The 15,633-nt window shown below is 62.1% G+C and overlaps 4 protein-coding genes across 7 annotated transcripts in view; 1 reads left to right on the top strand and 3 right to left on the bottom strand.

The window, feature by feature from the left end:
* Nucleotides 1-4: 4 nt before the first annotated feature.
* On the top strand, nt 5-6,264 carry LOC141944369 (cathelicidin-3-like). 3 transcript variants are annotated; one of them, XM_074871000.1, is made up of 7 exons: nt 5-426; nt 3,685-4,029; nt 4,255-4,359; nt 4,490-4,573; nt 5,674-5,781; nt 5,891-5,974; nt 6,087-6,264. In XM_074871000.1, the coding sequence occupies exons 2-7, from the start codon at nt 3,787-3,789 to the stop codon at nt 6,180-6,182; spliced, it is 720 nt and encodes a 239-aa protein (XP_074727101.1). In that variant the 5' UTR covers nt 5-426; nt 3,685-3,786; the 3' UTR covers nt 6,183-6,264. The 3 variants fall into 3 exon arrangements, with proteins under 3 accessions (XP_074727101.1, XP_074727016.1, XP_074727192.1); XM_074870915.1 differs by having other exon boundaries at nt 2,365-4,029; XM_074871091.1 differs by lacking the exons at nt 5-426; nt 3,685-4,029; nt 4,255-4,359; nt 4,490-4,573 and adding an exon at nt 4,846-5,447.
* An 895-nt stretch (nt 6,265-7,159) lies between these two features.
* LOC141952937 (cathelicidin-2-like) lies at nt 7,160-8,528 on the bottom strand. The gene is made up of 4 exons (XM_074891073.1): nt 8,335-8,528; nt 8,147-8,254; nt 7,957-8,040; nt 7,160-7,303 (listed from the first exon to the last, which is right to left on the bottom strand). The coding sequence occupies exons 1-4, from the start codon at nt 8,506-8,508 to the stop codon at nt 7,196-7,198; spliced, it is 474 nt and encodes a 157-aa protein (XP_074747174.1). The 5' UTR covers nt 8,509-8,528; the 3' UTR covers nt 7,160-7,195.
* A 457-nt stretch (nt 8,529-8,985) lies between these two features.
* Nucleotides 8,986-12,182, bottom strand: LOC141952849 (uncharacterized). The gene is made up of 6 exons (XM_074890790.1): nt 11,985-12,182; nt 11,757-11,941; nt 9,695-10,136; nt 9,497-9,607; nt 9,334-9,417; nt 8,986-9,213 (listed from the first exon to the last, which is right to left on the bottom strand). The coding sequence occupies exons 1-6, from the start codon at nt 12,180-12,182 to the stop codon at nt 9,010-9,012; spliced, it is 1,224 nt and encodes a 407-aa protein (XP_074746891.1). The 3' UTR covers nt 8,986-9,009.
* Nucleotides 10,320-15,633, bottom strand: part of KLHL18 (kelch like family member 18) — a 29,765-nt gene continuing 24,451 nt past the window's right edge. For both annotated transcript variants that reach the window (XM_074870696.1, XM_074870783.1), the window contains exon 10: nt 10,320-13,412. In XM_074870696.1, coding sequence (XP_074726797.1) covers nt 13,026-13,412 — 387 coding nt within the window. In that variant the 3' untranslated portion in view covers nt 10,320-13,025. The remainder of the gene's footprint in view (nt 13,413-15,633) is intronic.

The raw sequence follows: 15,633 nt of genomic DNA, 5'->3' as shown, positions 1-15,633 counted from the left end.
GGCGCCGGCGCGAAAGACGCGGTACTTCCGGTTGCGCCGCCGCCATCGGCCGCCATTCGCGGCCTGGTCGCTGTCCCTGCGGCCTGGCCGGGTGGGAATGTGGCTGTACTTGAGGCCACGGATGCGGCTGGGCCCGCCCTCGCCCCTCAGGCCGCCATTTTGTGGGGCAGCGGGACCGACCCCTCTGTGGGAACATGGGGGGGTGGATGAGGCCAGGCCGCTGTGGGGCTGAGCCCGCGTCCTGCCCCGCTGCTGTTCTTCCCTGGCCTTCCTCCTTCCACAGCTCCCCCCCAGCCCCCTTAAAGCCTCCTCCTCCTTCAGCTGCCTGTTTTTTTGGGGGGGTTTCCCCCCTGCCCCTCTCTGGGGCTGCTGCTCCAGGGCTGATGGACCAGCCGTGCCCTCGCTTTACCTGCTGAGGTGTCACCGGTAAGGTTAGCTTCGTTCTGCCTCGCCTGACCCTTGTGTTTTCTTTCCTGCGGTATTGGAGTGTCCAAACAGATCAGGGCTGGGCTGTGGGAATGAATAAAAGACAAATATATAAACAGGTGGGTTGCCAGGAATGAGGAGGGGCAGCTCAATCTTTTGGTGGTCAAATAAAGCAAGAGACTGATTTATGAGTGGGGTATTTCTCACGGCTCAGGGCCTTTGTGTTTGTTTTTGGGGGTGTTGTTTACCCCTCCTCCCTGTCAGGGGTGGGGAGTTGGCCTGAGAAGCGCAGCTGTGGCTGCATGAGTGTGGGATTACACCAACTAAAACTTACCGTATTTCACCTTGTTTGCTCCCAAAATGGCCTTGCAGGATTTCACGTCTTATTTTGAAAGGGCTGAGTCTGCTCGGGGTCGACGCAGGATGTTTAAAAATATTTAGATGTATTGATGCTGGTTTTGGTTGCTGTTAAATCCTGAGTATGAGCTGCAGGAAAAATGGAGCAAAAAATTTCCTCTGGAGGCCTGGTAGAGCCTGGCTCGTTATGGGACGTGAGTGCTGCTCAGCCACACGTTCCCCTTCCGATATCCATGAGGATTTTGGGCCTGATAAAAGCCTCACCTTGGCGTTGTGCCACAGAGAGGCAGGAGTCCCAGCAAGGACCCCCGGCGCTGGGTGTGTGTCCCCCCCACCCCTGATCCAGTTTTCTGCATAACTGGAGGATTTGGAAGGAATTTAGAAGAATTTGGAGGGAGTTTGGAAGAATGGAAGTGTTTGGAAGGAATTTGCCTTCCCCAAAAGCTTGTCTCAGGTTGAAGGAGCGCGGAAGGGCGGGCAGGGACCCTGCTGAGAGCCGGCTCAGCCGCAGCAGGTTGCCCAGGGCCACCTCCTGAGCTTTGGGTAGATCAGATACTGGAGACTCCACAACCCCTGTGAACAACCAGTTCAGGTGTTGGCCTACGGTCACTCTGGTGTCCTCCAAGATGCCCAGGGCTTTCTCTGACAGGCTGCTGGGTGGCCCCTAGCACGTCCTGGTGCCTGGGGTTGTTCCTCCCCAGTGCAGGACGTGGCATTTCTGCTTGTTGGACCCCATGAGGTTCCTCCAGCCTGTTGAGGTCCCTCTGGATAATGGTATGACCCTCTGGTGCATCAACCACTCCTCCCAGTTTGGTGTCATCTACCAACCTGCTGTGGGTGCGCACTTGCCCCATCGTCCTGATTGTTAGTGAAGGTGTGAAACGGTTCTGGTCCCAGTGTGGACCTCTGGGGAACAGCACCAGTGACCACCTGGACCTTGTGCTGCTGATCACCACCCTCTGGGCCTGGCTGTCGAGCCCATTTTCAGGCCATGCTGATGGCTCCTAACCGTTGTCTCATTGAGCACAAGCCCTGGGGGGCTTTGGCTTGCTTAAACCCAACCCTGCACCTTGGGCAGAGCCTGCATCTTCCTCCTGTGTCACCTGTCCCAGCTTCCATCTCTTGTACGTGTCCCTCTTGTTCTTGAGCTCAGTCAGGAGCTCCTTGCAGACCTTCTACCGCCTCGCTTCATCTCCTGCCTGTCAGGATGGCCTGTTTGGCTTGGAGGAGATGATCATTGGAAATCAACCAGCTCTCCTGGGCCCTGCTTCTTTCCAGGGCTGTATCCCATGGGATTCTTCCAGGCAAGTTCCTGAAGAGGCCTCAAGTTGCTCCAGGGAAGGTTTAGACTGGCTCTTAGGAAGTATTTCTTTCCAGAAGGGGTTGTTGGGCGTTGGAATGGGCTGCCCAGGGCAGGGGGGGAGTCCCCACCCCTGGAGGGGTTGAAGAGTCAAGTTGACCCAGCGCTGAGGGATCTGGTGGAGTTGGGAACGGTCAGGGTGAGGTTCATGGTTGGGCTGGAGGAGCTTCAAGGGCTTTTCCAACCGAGATGATTCTGTGAGGCCACATTCTCTCTTGAAGTGTCCGCGTGGTGATCCAGCTTTCTGCCCAGCCCCCTCCTCTCAGGATCTTGAGCTCCACCATCTCGTGATCACCACAGCTGAGGCTGCCCCCTCCAACCAGCTCGTCCTTGTTTGGAAGCGGGAGGTCTGGTGGAGCACCTCTCCTCCAGGCCACCCCTGGAGCGGTGGGTCCGGTTCTGGTCCCCAGAAATCAAGAAGGACATGGGCAGACTGGAGAGCGTCCCAAGGAGAGCCAGGATGATGGTCAAAGGGCTGGAGAACCTGCTCTAGGAGGAAAGACTGAAGGATTTGGGTCTCTCCTCCCTGGAGAGGAGAAGGTTTCGGGTGGACCTCATTGTGGCAGTCCAGTACTTCAAGGGTGGAGGCTTTCAAGGAGCCACGTGGAGAAGGCAAGGGGCAATGGCTACTGGGAGAGGTTTCACCTCAACTTAGGCTGTGCAGTGAGACCAGTTGTTCACTGGAAGAACCTCCTCGGGGAGGAGGAGTCCCCGTCGCTGGAGGTTCTCAAGATGAACCTGGACGAGGAGTGAGGGTCCCTTCTCGATGGAAGGTTGGACCTGGTTGCACTTGGATCTTTCCAGGGCCAACCTACGGCTCTGTGATGGCCAACATCCATCCCCGGGGACTTCCCAGATGCCACCCACCAGCTCTGACCCGGGCATGCTTGTCCCCGCTTGATTTACAAGCCGCTGGGAGAACGTACTCCACGACCTCCGCTGGCTGGGAGCTCCGAACCTGTTGGGTGGCTTCAGGCTTCCCCTCGCTGTGCGGGGGGGTCGTCTTCTGGGCAGGGTCCCTTGACGTCCTCCTGGAGGTTCCTGCTTGGCTGAGGAGAGGGTGACTGCTCCCAAGGCTGGTGTTTGGTCAAACCCACCTTGTTTGCCGTGAGGGACAGATGTCTTCGCTGCCCCGCCCAGCCATAAAACACCCCTGGGGGGCTGGAAAGCCCCAGTTGGGGGGGGCAGGGTGGCTTCTTCATCCAGCCCCGTGGGAGAACGGGGACCAGAAACCCGACGTGGTGTCACCCCACGTTCCCATCAAACCCGGGTCAGCTCTTTGGGTGTCACCTTGCGGGGCGCCTTGCCCCAGCGTGGTGGCTGGTGGTGCCCGTGGTCTGTGGCCACGTTGTCACTCGGTATCAGCCCTGTCCTTGCCCCCATGGGGACCCCTGTGGCAGGGGGACCCCGAATCCTGTGGCCTCTCTTCTGCTGAGCCCCGGAGGTGGCTCCAGGGCTGGGACAACTGCTCTGGGGGCCAAAGGGGGACGGACTCAGCTCCTGGTTGGATTTGACCCGCTGGGAATTTCCCGGCTGCACAGGGGGAAGCGCCAGCCCGTGGGAACGCCCGTGGCGGCGGTGCCGGCGCATCCGGGGCAGCTCCTATAAAAGGGCTCCGGGCACGGCGGGTGCCAGGAGGCAGGATGAGGCTGTGCCCAGCGATGCCGGTGCTGCTTCTGCTGCTGCTGGCCTTGGCCAGAGCCACCACGCCGGGGCCGGATGGGTCCACGCCAGGAGGCCCGGCTGGCTCCGTCCCACCGTCCTCGCCGGGGGTCTGGGCCGTGGGCTACAGCGACGTCGTCTCGGCGGCCGTGGAGCTGCTCAACGCCAGGGCTGTCAGTCCCTACATCCTGCGGCTCCGCGAGGCCCCGTCCCCACCCAGCTGGGTGAGTGCTGAGCTCCTCCAGGAGCAGGATCTGGCCCCTTTTGAGGCTGAATCTGGCCTGTTTTGGGGCTGGGTCCAACCCCCTGTGGGGATGGAGCCCAGTCAAGTTGGGGCTCATCTCCAGGCTGGATGTGGCCCCTCTCGGGGTGGATCCGGCCTGTTTGGGGGCTGGGCATTGGGGACAGCAGTGCCGTGGGTCCCTGATGGGTCCTGTCCCCTCTCCCAGCTCGCGGACCTGCAGGACCGGCAAGAGCTGAGCTTCGCCGTCGAGGAGACCTCGTGCCGGGCCCCGGGGACGGCCACCGGCGCCTGCAAGAGCCGCTGGCTCGGGGTGAGGCTTCATCCCGCGGGGCCGCCCCGCTGTCATCCTCAGTGGGGAGCAGCTGGTGGGGAAACTGAGGCCCGGGGAGGGCTTTGGGCTCCTCTCAGCCACCTCCTGTCCCCCCTCTGCTTCCCCACAGGCGGTGAGTTGGTGCCGGGGCTTCGTCTTCCTCGAGCAGCAGCAGCCCACGGTCGAGCTCTCCTGCGAGAAGGTGCCCACCACGGTAAGAAAGTGCCCAAAACAGCACGGTCCCCGCCGGGTCCTCTCCCTTTGCCACCTGCTCCCACCCCTGGCTGCTGTGGGACACGTCCCCTGGGACGCCCCCCATCTCCCCGAGGTTTGACTCTGCCACGTCTCCTCCCAGCTCGGCCGTTTCCGCACATCCAGATCCAGGCTCACGGACTTTTTTACCAGGATCAAGGAGCGTTTCAGGGGTTTCTTCCAGTGTGGCAAGATCTGGATCCGTGACAAGCTCAACCTCAAAAACCCCAAACCCTGAGCGGTTGATGCCGTGTCCCCCCCACCCTGTGCCCCCCGCCCGGGCGCTCTGCTTGCAATAAACGTCCCTGCAACGCTCCCGGTGTCACCCCGGTCCCTGCGGGTCCCTGCGCCGCCCCGGCCCCCCTGCGCCCCGCCGGGAAGTGGGGACGGTCCCCGAGGGCTCCCAGTCCCAAAACCACCCCCCACGCCCAGCTGGGGACACCCTGGGGAGCGGGGTCATGTCCCCAAGGGGGACCAGACGTGGGACACGCTCAGGACCCCCCCGCCCTGTGTGTGTTTCCCCCCCCAAAAAAACTGCCACTCTGTGGGCTGGGGCCAGGCGTTTCCGGAGGGGGGGGAGCCGAGCCCTGGGGTGGGTTTCCCAATGTCCCAGGAGGGGATAAAATGGGACACGGGGGGCGGTTGGTGACCGTAGGGACACGATGCTGAACTCCTGGGTGCTGGTGCTGGCGGTGCTGGGGGGGGCCTGCGCCCTCCCCGCCCCGGCCCCGCTCGCCTACACCCAGGCGCTGGCTCAGGCCATCGATTCCTACAACCAGCACCCCGAGGTGCAGAACGCCTTCAGGCTGCTCAGCGCTGACCCCGAGCCTGTCCCGGTGAGTGCCACCGCTCGGGGACACCGCCGGGCCCCCCACTGTCCCCGTGGGGACATCAGGGAGACACAGAACCTGTGCACGGGGTCGAGGGGGGTGGGTTAGGGGGGTGGGATGGGATGCAGGGGGATGCTCTGCCCTGAGCTGGCTCTGGGCACGGGGTGGTGGGTGCCATCTGTCCCTTGTGCGTGCCACCACCCTGTCCCTGTCCCCATCCCTGTCCCCGCAGGACATCCAGCTCAGCTCCCTGCAGCGCCTCAACTTCACCATCATGGAGACGCGGTGCCCCGCGCGCTCAGGCGCCCGCCTCGACACCTGCGAGTTCAAGGAGGATGGGGTGAGAGCCTTGGGGGGGGCTCGTGGAGGGGGGAGTCACCCATTTCCCCAGCCTGGGGACAGTCCCCCGCACCGTGTGTCCCCACGCTCAGCCCCCCCGCTCTCCACAGCTCCTCAAGGACTGCTCCGCGCCCGTGCCCCAGCTTGGCAGCCGCCCCGTGCTCGACGTCACCTGCGTGGACTCCACCGTGGATGTAAGTTGGGGGGGTCCCGGCGTGGGGGGGGACAGCACACAGCTCCTGAGGGAGGAGTTTTGGGGGCCCCCATGGTCCCCCCCCCACCCCGTGACATCTCCTCTCCCCACAGCCCGTCCGGGTGAAGCGCTTCTGGCCACTGGTGCCGGTGGCCATCAGGACGGTGGCCGCCGGCATCGAGCTCTACAAGGCCATCAAGAGGAAATGAGACCCCCCGCCTCGAGGGGCTGCCATCTTGGGGACCCCTCCCTTGATCCCCCCTTCCCCAAATAAAGCTGCTTCCAGGCCCTGCTGTGCCTTTTCCTGCTGCTGTCCCCTGTTGGGGACTGAGGACAGGATGGGGGAGGTCCTGATCAGGAGGGTCCTGGGGTGGAGGGAGTGGGGTCAGCCCCCTGGGTTGGGCACCGCCAGCTCCCCCGGGGCCTCATCCTGGCACCGGCCTCGTGCAGGGACTCGTGTCCCCAGGACTGGGTCCCCCGCTGCGCCCCGAGACACCTTGGGGACCACAGGGTCTGCCAGGAGCCTCTGCCAGCCGTGGGGTGCGTGTGGGGCGCAAGCCCCAAGGGACCATTGGCCCATTGCGGCGTGGAGGGGACAGGAGGGGACATCCCCGGGGTCCCATGGGGCCACCAGAGCTGGAGCTGCAGCCACAACCCGCGTGGTGGCCGCTTTTGGGGTGCGGGGGTCTCTCTGCACTCTGTGTCCCAGCACCCCCCGTCCCAAACCACCGCTGGGGTGGGTGCTGATTCACTGGCACAGCCTGGGGACCCCCGTGGCGTAGGGGTGTGCCATGGGGGGGTCCCTTGGGAGCTGAACCCCCCCCCCTTCCTTCTCTTGCAGCTCCCGGGGGGGGCACACAGCCCCCGTGCCCCCCGCCTGCACCTCCCCTCTGCCAGCGCCACCAGTTTGGGGGGACAAAATGCCGAGGGGACGATGACGCTGTGGGGGGGATGTGGGGGGGGATGTGAATGGCTCCTTTTTTTTGGGGGGGTTGGGGGTGCCCTGGGGGGCGTCCTGGCACAAAGCTGTCCCCGGGGCCGACCCCTCGGGGCCAAGGATCCCCAAGGCTGGTGGATGATGTGAGGAGAGGAGCCCCCCTGGGGTCTGCCTGCGCCCCCTCCCCGCGTGCCCCTTCCCCCCCCCCCCCCCCCGCCGTTGCCCCCCAAAAGGCAGAGAGGAGCCGGCTGACGCACTCCGGCCGCGAACGGCCCCTTTATTGGCTCAGCCCCGGAAGGTGCCTCTGGCCTCGACCGTGATGCTGATCCTGGGCCGAAAGCGCCGCAGCCTGCGCAGGAAGCGCCCGAACCGGCCCCGCTGGACCAGAACCGGCTGCCGGAGGGATAACGGGGGTCACTGGGCTGGGGGGGGGCGCTGCTGGGGACCCTGCACCTGCCACCCCACCCGGGGGGGACCCAACACCCAGGACCACATCCAGGAGTGTGCACCCAGGATCCCCCACCCAGGAGCCTGCACTCAAGTCCCTGCACCCGAAATCCCACCCGGGGGACCCCACACCTGCACCCAGCACCCTGTTATCTAGCACCCAGCACCCTGCACCCAGGTCCCTGCACCTGGGACCCCACCTAAGACCCCCCCCCAACTGGGACCCCACCCCCAAGAGCCCACACTGGGGACCCCAACTGGGACCCTGCACCCAGGAGCCCACACCCAGCACCCAGGAACCACACCTGGGACCCCACACCTGGGTCCCTGCTCCTGGGACCCTTGCACCCCACACCCAGCACCCCACAGGTGCCCCAGGACCGCAGCCCCCCCCCCCCCGGCCAATCCCACCCCTCCGCCACCTCGGGCTGGAGCCATCGTGGTGGGACGGAGACATCGGGGTGTCCCCATTGAGGGCAGTGGACGTGGGGTAGGAGGAAGGACACCCAACACCCAACACCCCACCCATGGGTGCTCCCATCCACAGCCAGCGGGTGCCGGGGGGGTGGGTGCGGCCCCCCCGGGGCCTCCCCACTCACGTTGGAGGAGGCGTCGGTGCAGGTCAGGTCGATCTCGGGGGAGCTCTGCAGGAACTGCACCGGCCCTGAGCACTCCTTGATGACCTGGTGGAGGGGGTGGTGGGGGGGGGGGGGATGACACCCAGCATCACCCCGGGGACCCTGGGTGGGATCCCCCTGGTGTTGTCCCACCCCCCCTCCTCATCCTCACCCCATTCTCCTTGAAGTCACAGTCGTCGGGGTTCACCTGGGCGCTCGGGGCGCACTCCGTCTCCATCACGCTGAAGTTGAGGACCCGCAGCGTGCTCAGGTCGACGCCCTGCGGGGCCACGAGTGGGGAGGGGGGGGGTCACGAGTGGGGGGTGTGTGTGGGGGGGTCACGAGCGGGACGACACTCACCAGGGCGGGCTCGGGGTCAGCGCTGAGCAGCCTGAAGATGTTCTGCACCTCGGGGCGCTGGTTGTAGGAATCGATGGCCTGAGCCAGCGCCTGGGTGTAGGCGAGTGGGGCCGGGGCGGGGAGGGCGCAGGCCCCCCCCAGCACCGCCAGCACCAGCACCCAGGAGTTCAGCATCGTGTCCCTACGGTCACCAACCCCCCCCCCGTGTCCCCTTTTATCCCCTCCTGGGACATTGGGAAACCCACCCCAGGGCTCGGCTCCCCCCCCCTCCGGAAACGCCTGGCCCCAGCCCACAGAGTGGCAGTTTTTTTGGGGGGGGGAAACACACACAGGGCGGGGGGGTCCTGAGCGTGTCCCACGTCTGGTCCCCCTTGGGGACACGACCCCGCTCCCCAGGGTGTCCCCAGCTGGGCGTGGGGGGTGGTTTTGGGACTGGGAGTCCTCAGGGACCGTCCCCACTTCCCGGCGGGGCGCAGGGGGGCCGGGGCGGCGCAGGGACCCGCAGGGACCGGGGTGACACCGGGAGCGTTGCCCGTATCGTGTTGGTGCCCCCCAGGCTTGCACAACCCTGGGCTTGCCCCATCCCTGTTTCCTAACACTGGGGGTGCCCCCCCGAAATCCCCCAAATTGTGTCACCCCCCCCCACACACGCACACGTACGACCCTGAAATATCTTTATTCCAGGTCCGCTGGGGACGGGGGGTGGCGGGATGTCCCTGGGAGGGACACGCCGGTGAGGGGCCGAGGTTGTGGGTGTGGCCGTGAGGATGATGATGATGGGTGACCCGGCTTGGTGCTGAAGGCTCGTGGGGTGCCAGGGGAGCGGGGCTGGGTGCTGCTGCCAGGCTGCTGGGGCGAGAAATAAGGGTGGGCTTCACCCTGCGGCCAAAACACATCCCCAAAGTGGGACACACACACACACACACACACACACACACACACACACACGTCCCCACCGCTGCTCCCCCACCCAAGGGTGGGGGGACCCAGAGGCCTCACCGGCTCCCGGCCGCACTCCACCATCGACAGCGGCACGTCGGGCAGGAAGGCGAAGACGGAGACCTGGGCCGCGCACCGCTGCACCTGGGGGACGCGGGGACCTTGTGGGACCTTTGTGTCCCCCTCCGCGTTTCGGAGGGGGGGGAACTGGTCCCACGCTTACCCTGCCTGGCCGGGCGTGGCAGCCGGCGCCGCGGCGGGTGGGGAGGTTTTTGGGGCAGGCGGGCTGGCGGGCGGTGAAGTTGATGCTGAAATGGGTGCCCCAATCAAAGGTCTGAAAAAAAAGACGGAGCCGTCGCTGGCTTCCCAACGCCGGCGGGAAATGGGGTCCCAGCTGCCCCCCACCCCACCCTGCTCCTACCGTCCTGGTGACTCCCAGCACCTTGAGCAGCTTCAGCTCCTGCCCGTGGGTCTCCAGCACGGACCGAGCGAGGTCGCGGGGCGGCGGCAGCCCCAGTGGGACGGCAGCGCCGGCCGCCAGCAGCACGGCTCCCAGCACCAGCGCCATGCAGGGAGCCGCGGCAGGACCAGGGCAGCGGCGCTGGGCTCGGCTCGGGGCCCCCGCCTCAGCCCGCTGCGCTTGCCAGGATAAACACCGGGCCCCCGCCGCCGTGGGGAGGGGATCGGGTTGCCCGTGTTTTCCTTGGCGCTCGCCTGGGCCTGGCGGTGACGCCGATCCCCCTCCCCGGCCCCTTCCCTTCGTCCGCTCCCAATTTCGCGGCGGGATGGCACAACCGATGCCCCCGAGATCCATCCAGCCATGCTCGACGTCTGGCTCCTCCTGAGCCAGGAACAAGACTCTCCTCCCGGATTTACAGCGAGAAAAAACAGGAGCCCACTCCCCTCTCCCTCTTTTTTTCCACTTTTTTTCTTAAATCACTCTGCTCAGAGCTCAGACTCGTCTGAACACCCCGTCCCCAGACAGAGATCATGCCTAGAAACCCTCCCCACCTCGCTCAAAGACGCCACACCAGCCAGCCAGGGGATGAATTTCTCTTGGTTTTTAATTAAAAAAAGGGTTAAGTGACAGTAAAAGTGCCCTTTTGGGGTGAGGAGGCAGGTTGGTGTGCGCGGGGGGGAGAAGCAGCGCAGCGAAAGCCCTGGGTGGGGGGCGCGGCGGGGTCTGCGGACACAGAAACGTGCCGGTACGATGAGGATCCTTAACGCATTTTTTTTCAACCTTTTGGGGTTTTCTTTGAATTTGAGGACACAGGATTGACTGAGGATTGCACCGAGCGGATCACGCTCTCCCAGTTTACATTCCTTGGGTGACCAGCGCTCGTTTCCCCCAGATTTGGTATTTTTCTGTCCTGTTACGGACACCAGCAGTTTGGGGCTGAGGACGGAGGTGCTGCAGCTGTGCTGAAGGGCCAAGAGCTCCCCTTTCTCTTTGGTTCATCCACAAAGAAAAAGCAAAAAAATCCCCAGGAAAAGAAACGCAGGGAGCGCGAGCAGCGCGGCCAGGGGACGGGCGAGTCCCCCAGGACCACCAGCTCGGGAGCCCGGGGGTCCTCAACAGCCCTGGCTTTAGCGACTCTTCGAGCCCCTGCTCTTGTAAGAGTGTTTGATCCAATATTCACGTTCTTACGGCCACGAAAGCTCGGCTGGGAGAGGCTGGCAGGGAGAAGGGACGCAAGACGGGAGGAGGGCACGGCCGGAGAGCAGCCCCACGCCCCTCAAAGCACGGGGTGACCACAGGAGGGACACGGCCTGGAGAAGATGCTAGGGGGTGGGAGGTCAGAGGAGCACGAGCTCCACAACTCTCGAGTCAGGGGAAGTTGGGGACAAAGACGGAAAAATACAGCGTGGTCCTTCCCTCGGAGGGAACAGAGGCTGGTCCTTCTGCAGGGACCCCGCCGCAGCTCCAGCTCAGTGATTTCTGCAATTCACGGCCCAAAGAGCAACTTCATTTTGATTCCAGTGTTCACGGGTGGGTTTTTTTTTTTCCTTTTTAGAGTCTTAGCAGCATGGAAACCCCAACTGAATTCCCCCTCCAGCGAACCCAGCAGTTGATAAACACGGAGGAAATAGATCTATACTGACAAATCACATTTATAGCCAGATATGCTCCTTATATATCCCTAAAATATACATAGTACCTGAATATATAGACATCCACATATACACCCGAAGTTAAAATCCCCAGCGATGCTGGGAGTCAGGTATGAGCAAGTAGGGGGTTGGGATTTGGGGGCTGGGGTGAACATCCAGCTCCCCCCGGCTCAGTGCAAGGTGGGGGCCAGGAGGGGCAGGCTCTGAGCCCCCCCAGACGCTGGGATCGGGTAAGACAAGGGGCGAGATCCCCGTCCTTTTGCTGCGGCCGGCGGGATTAGTGTCAAGTTCCTCCTGCCTGAGCAGGCAGCGGGGGCAGGAGCCTGGCCCTGCCTGTCCCCCGCGATGGCAGTGACGGGGTATGGCTTTGCCGAAGGGTGGCACGGGAGGACGGTGGCAGGGGGGAGCCCCGGAGGGATGGCAGTTCACCCTCACGCCAGAGGAAGGCTGAAGGGCTGACGCAGGCAAGGCCGGCGCGGGCCGGGAGCTGCCGCGCCACCTGCGCCTCGTTTTGTGGGCGCAGAAAGTTTCCTGGCACAAAACCCACCGCCGAGACCTTTCCCAGCACAGCAAACCCCAAAATCGTGATACCAACACACGATTCCCTCTGTCGGCCCTTCAGGGAGACGCTCGCCCTGCGGCCCCACGTGGGCAGCCATCCCTGTCCCCCCCAGCACAGCCGACAAATTCAACAGGTATTTTTCTCGCCCCTCCTGAAAGACCACGGCCCCGCTCTGCTCCAGCTGCCTCTTATACATCGACTTTGAAAATATATCAGTATTTAATTTAAGGGACATCTTTACAATTAACACCTCGGCCTAGTTCCCATTTTGAAATCCTAAGACTGTTGCTTAGTGTCATTTACGTTCAGCCTTCTCCTCCAAAGCTTGCTAAAACAGCGCAATGGTTTAACCGACCAGTTTTCCTCTTCCTAGTTTCTCCATCATGTGGCTCTTGTGGAGAAGTTTTCCCCACCGAGCTGAAGAAAGCCCGGCTCCGCTTCGAGGAGCCAGCGACGTCTTGTGTAAGCAGCACCTTGAAACGCAGAGCCTGGATGCGGTTTGGGAACCGACGCCGGTGGGTTTTTTTTCTGTTTCAATAAGCCAGGTGAGATCCGTTCGTGCCCAGCAGCAAGCCACCGCGACAGCCGAACGTCACCGCTGACCGAACCCTGGGGTACCGGGGTCGCTTTGCTGCCGGTGGAAGGCATGGATGTATTTTCAAAGTTGTTAAAGCGGCTGGTTTATGTCGTAATTCAGCCTGCCCCGCTCCCCCGGCCCACACCGGCGCTCCCCAACGGTGCAGCAAAAGCAGACTGCAGGGCTGCTCGGAAAACCGACGAGGAGGGGAAGGATTCACTCAGCCATGGCTCACGGGGGGCGGAGGGAGGCGGGCAGGTCCTTGCTCGCACCAGCACGTAGACTCACCGTATTTCAACACGTTTGCTCATTGAGAAGCCTCAGCCCAAAAAGCCAAGGGTGGGGATTGGTTTGTGGAGTTTTTTTGTGAGTGTGTGTGTGTGTTTGTGAATGACACTGAGCACCTGGAAACGCACCCCGGCGGATATCCCGTCACCAAACACTCTCTGAATCGCTCCCCGGATTGTCGCTGAGAAGATGGGCCCCCTAAATGCTCTCCTCTCAGATGGTCAGGAGGGGGATGCAGCCCACGCCAACCCCTCCCTCGTGACACACCATGGGGGCCATGAACGTCCAGCGGTTTGTCTCCGGGTCGTACATTTCCACCGAGCTGAGGTTGGACTGTCCGTCGTAACCCCCCACCGCGTAGAGACGGCCACAGTTCGCCACGAGAGAGACGCGGCTCCTCCGGGTGTTCATGGGGACGATCAGGTACCACTGATCCGCCATGGAGCTGTAGACCTCGGCGATGCTGAGGAAGCCCGAGCCGTCGTAGCCTCCGCAGACAAACATCTTGCTGCCCAGCGAGGCCGCTCCGTGGCGGCAGCGCTTGTTGAGCATGCTGGCCACCGGGTGCCAGGTGGCCGTGTGGTGGTTGTAGTACTCCACCTGCAGTCACAGAGAGCACGCGGCATCAGCGGACCCTCGCCCGGATGGCGCCAGGTTGCTCCCGCGCCCCACTGCCAGCTGGGTTTTGTTTGGTGGATTTAGAGGTTTTTATATTGGTTTTAAGCTTTTCTAACATCCCGGATCTTACCGGGCGTTGCGTTTCACCCTGCTCCCCCTGACCTCGGCCCAGTGAGCTGGAGCAGGGGAAGAGACTCCCTGAATGGGGGGAGAGACCATTCCCCACAGCAAGCGCAGCTTTGCAGATGCTCCCTCTACCCCCCTCCCCTTTCATTTGAAACTCTTCCCAGTTTGAGCCTCAGCACCAAAAGGATTGAACACCCTTCAATTAAAAGTTCAATTGCAACAGTCTCAATTTCAGTGTATTAATTTTCCTCACGCACGCAAGACCGGGATGCTGCCTCAAGACAGAGCCAGCCAAAGCTCTGCCAGACCCAAGAAGCACACGTCCAAGCTGTCCTTAACGATCCCCTAAGTCTCCCCTAACCTCAAGTGAGACTCCCCGCTCTCTCCAGGCAGCAGATTTCAGCTGTAACAGCTCAAAGTCTCCAGTTTCTCACATCGGACAACCACCACTCCTGACGCAGTTCAAGCCTACATCCTGCACCCTGTGGCAAAGGGTAGGGTTCCTTCCCTTCCTCTGCGCAGTAACCTCTTCCACTTTCAGAAAAAGCTGACGTATATATATGTAGAAGGGTTATCCAGCTCCTCAGGGGGAAAAAAAAACCCGGCCAAGCACCATTTTGTATCCCCTGCACTTCTAGTGAGACCATTAGATGGACCCCTTCTGCAAGGACTCTTGCACTGCTCCAAACTTGTCCCGTTCAGGAATGTGCTCAGACAAGCAGATTTGTAGTTCTTGGCTCTGGGGTACTTCAGGCTGCAGACAACAGCCTGTCCCTGATCTGCTGAGCAAGGCAGAAAGAGTTACTGCTGCTCCCAACAAACCCTTTATGACCAATTTCTGAGAGCAGCGCAGTAGTAACACATCCAGTTCAGACACGGCTCCCCACGTTGCTGCTCCTGAGCGGATGAACGACTGTTTTCTGTTCCGCATCAGGCTTTTCTTTAGAAAACAGGCAGAAAACTGAAACACAGAGCAGGTGGAAGAGGGCAAGCTGGGTTCCTACGGTCAACTGGTAACTTTCACTAAGGCCAAATTCCGGGTGCTGCACTTGGGCCACAACAACCCCCAGCAGCGCTACAGGCTTGGGGAGGAGTGGCTGGAGAGCTGCCAGTCAGAGAGGGACCTGGGGGGGTTGATTGACAGCCGGCTGAACAGGAGCCAGCAGTGTGCCCAGGTGGCCAAGAAGGCCAATGGCATCCTGGCTTGTATCAGCACTAGCGTGGCCAGCAGGGACAGGGAAGGGATCTCACCCCTGTGCTCGGCACTGGTGAGGCCGCCCCTCGATGAGTGGGTTCAGTTTTGGGCCCCTCACTCCAAAAAGGCCATTGAATGACTCGAGCGTGGCCAGAGAAGGGCAACGGAGCTGGTGCAGGGTCTGGAGCACAGGTCTGATGGGGAGCGGCTGAGGGAACTGGGGGGGTTGAGTCTGGAGAAGAGGAGGCTGAGGGGAGACCTCATGGCCCTCTCCAAGTCCCTGAAAGGAGGGTGCAGAGAGGGGGGAGGAGTCTCTTGAGCCAAGGAACCAGCGCCAGGCCAAGAGGGAATGGCCTCAAGCTGCGCCAGGGCAGGGTCAGACTGGCTCTTAGGAAGGATTTCTTTGCAGAAGGGGTTGTTGGGCGTTGGAATGGGCTGCCCAGGGCAGGGGGGGAGTCCCCATCCCTGGAGGGGTTGAAGAGTCGGGCTGACCCAGCGCTGAGGGATCTGGTGGAGTTGGGAACGGTCAGGGTGAGGTTCATGGTTGGACTGGAGGAGCTTCAAGGGCTTTTCCAACCCAGATAATTCTGGGATTCTGTAACTGCCCCTGCTGTGAAGCTTGTTTCAGAGATAATCTGTTTCTGAAACAGAAGCCAGACGGGCACAGAAAGCAGAGGTAAAAGCCTGACATCTGGGATACTTCAGAGCTCAAAGGAATGCAATGATAAAATGATTTAAAATGAGAAGGAAGCGGGGAGAGGACAAAATGCACTAGAGTTCAATCCTTTTGGTGCTGGGGCACAAGAACGGCACTTCCAGTCCAGCTCCCAGCTCATTCTTCCTGAGCAAGAGGGACCCTGGAAACGTCAGAATTTGGTGGTG

This window comes from Strix uralensis, chromosome 1 (assembly GCF_047716275.1).
Source record: "Strix uralensis isolate ZFMK-TIS-50842 chromosome 1, bStrUra1, whole genome shotgun sequence".
Lineage (NCBI taxonomy): Eukaryota > Metazoa > Chordata > Aves > Strigiformes > Strigidae > Strix > Strix uralensis.
The sequence above is the reverse complement of the archived record's forward strand: the minus strand, read 5'-3'. Positions and strand labels throughout refer to the sequence as shown.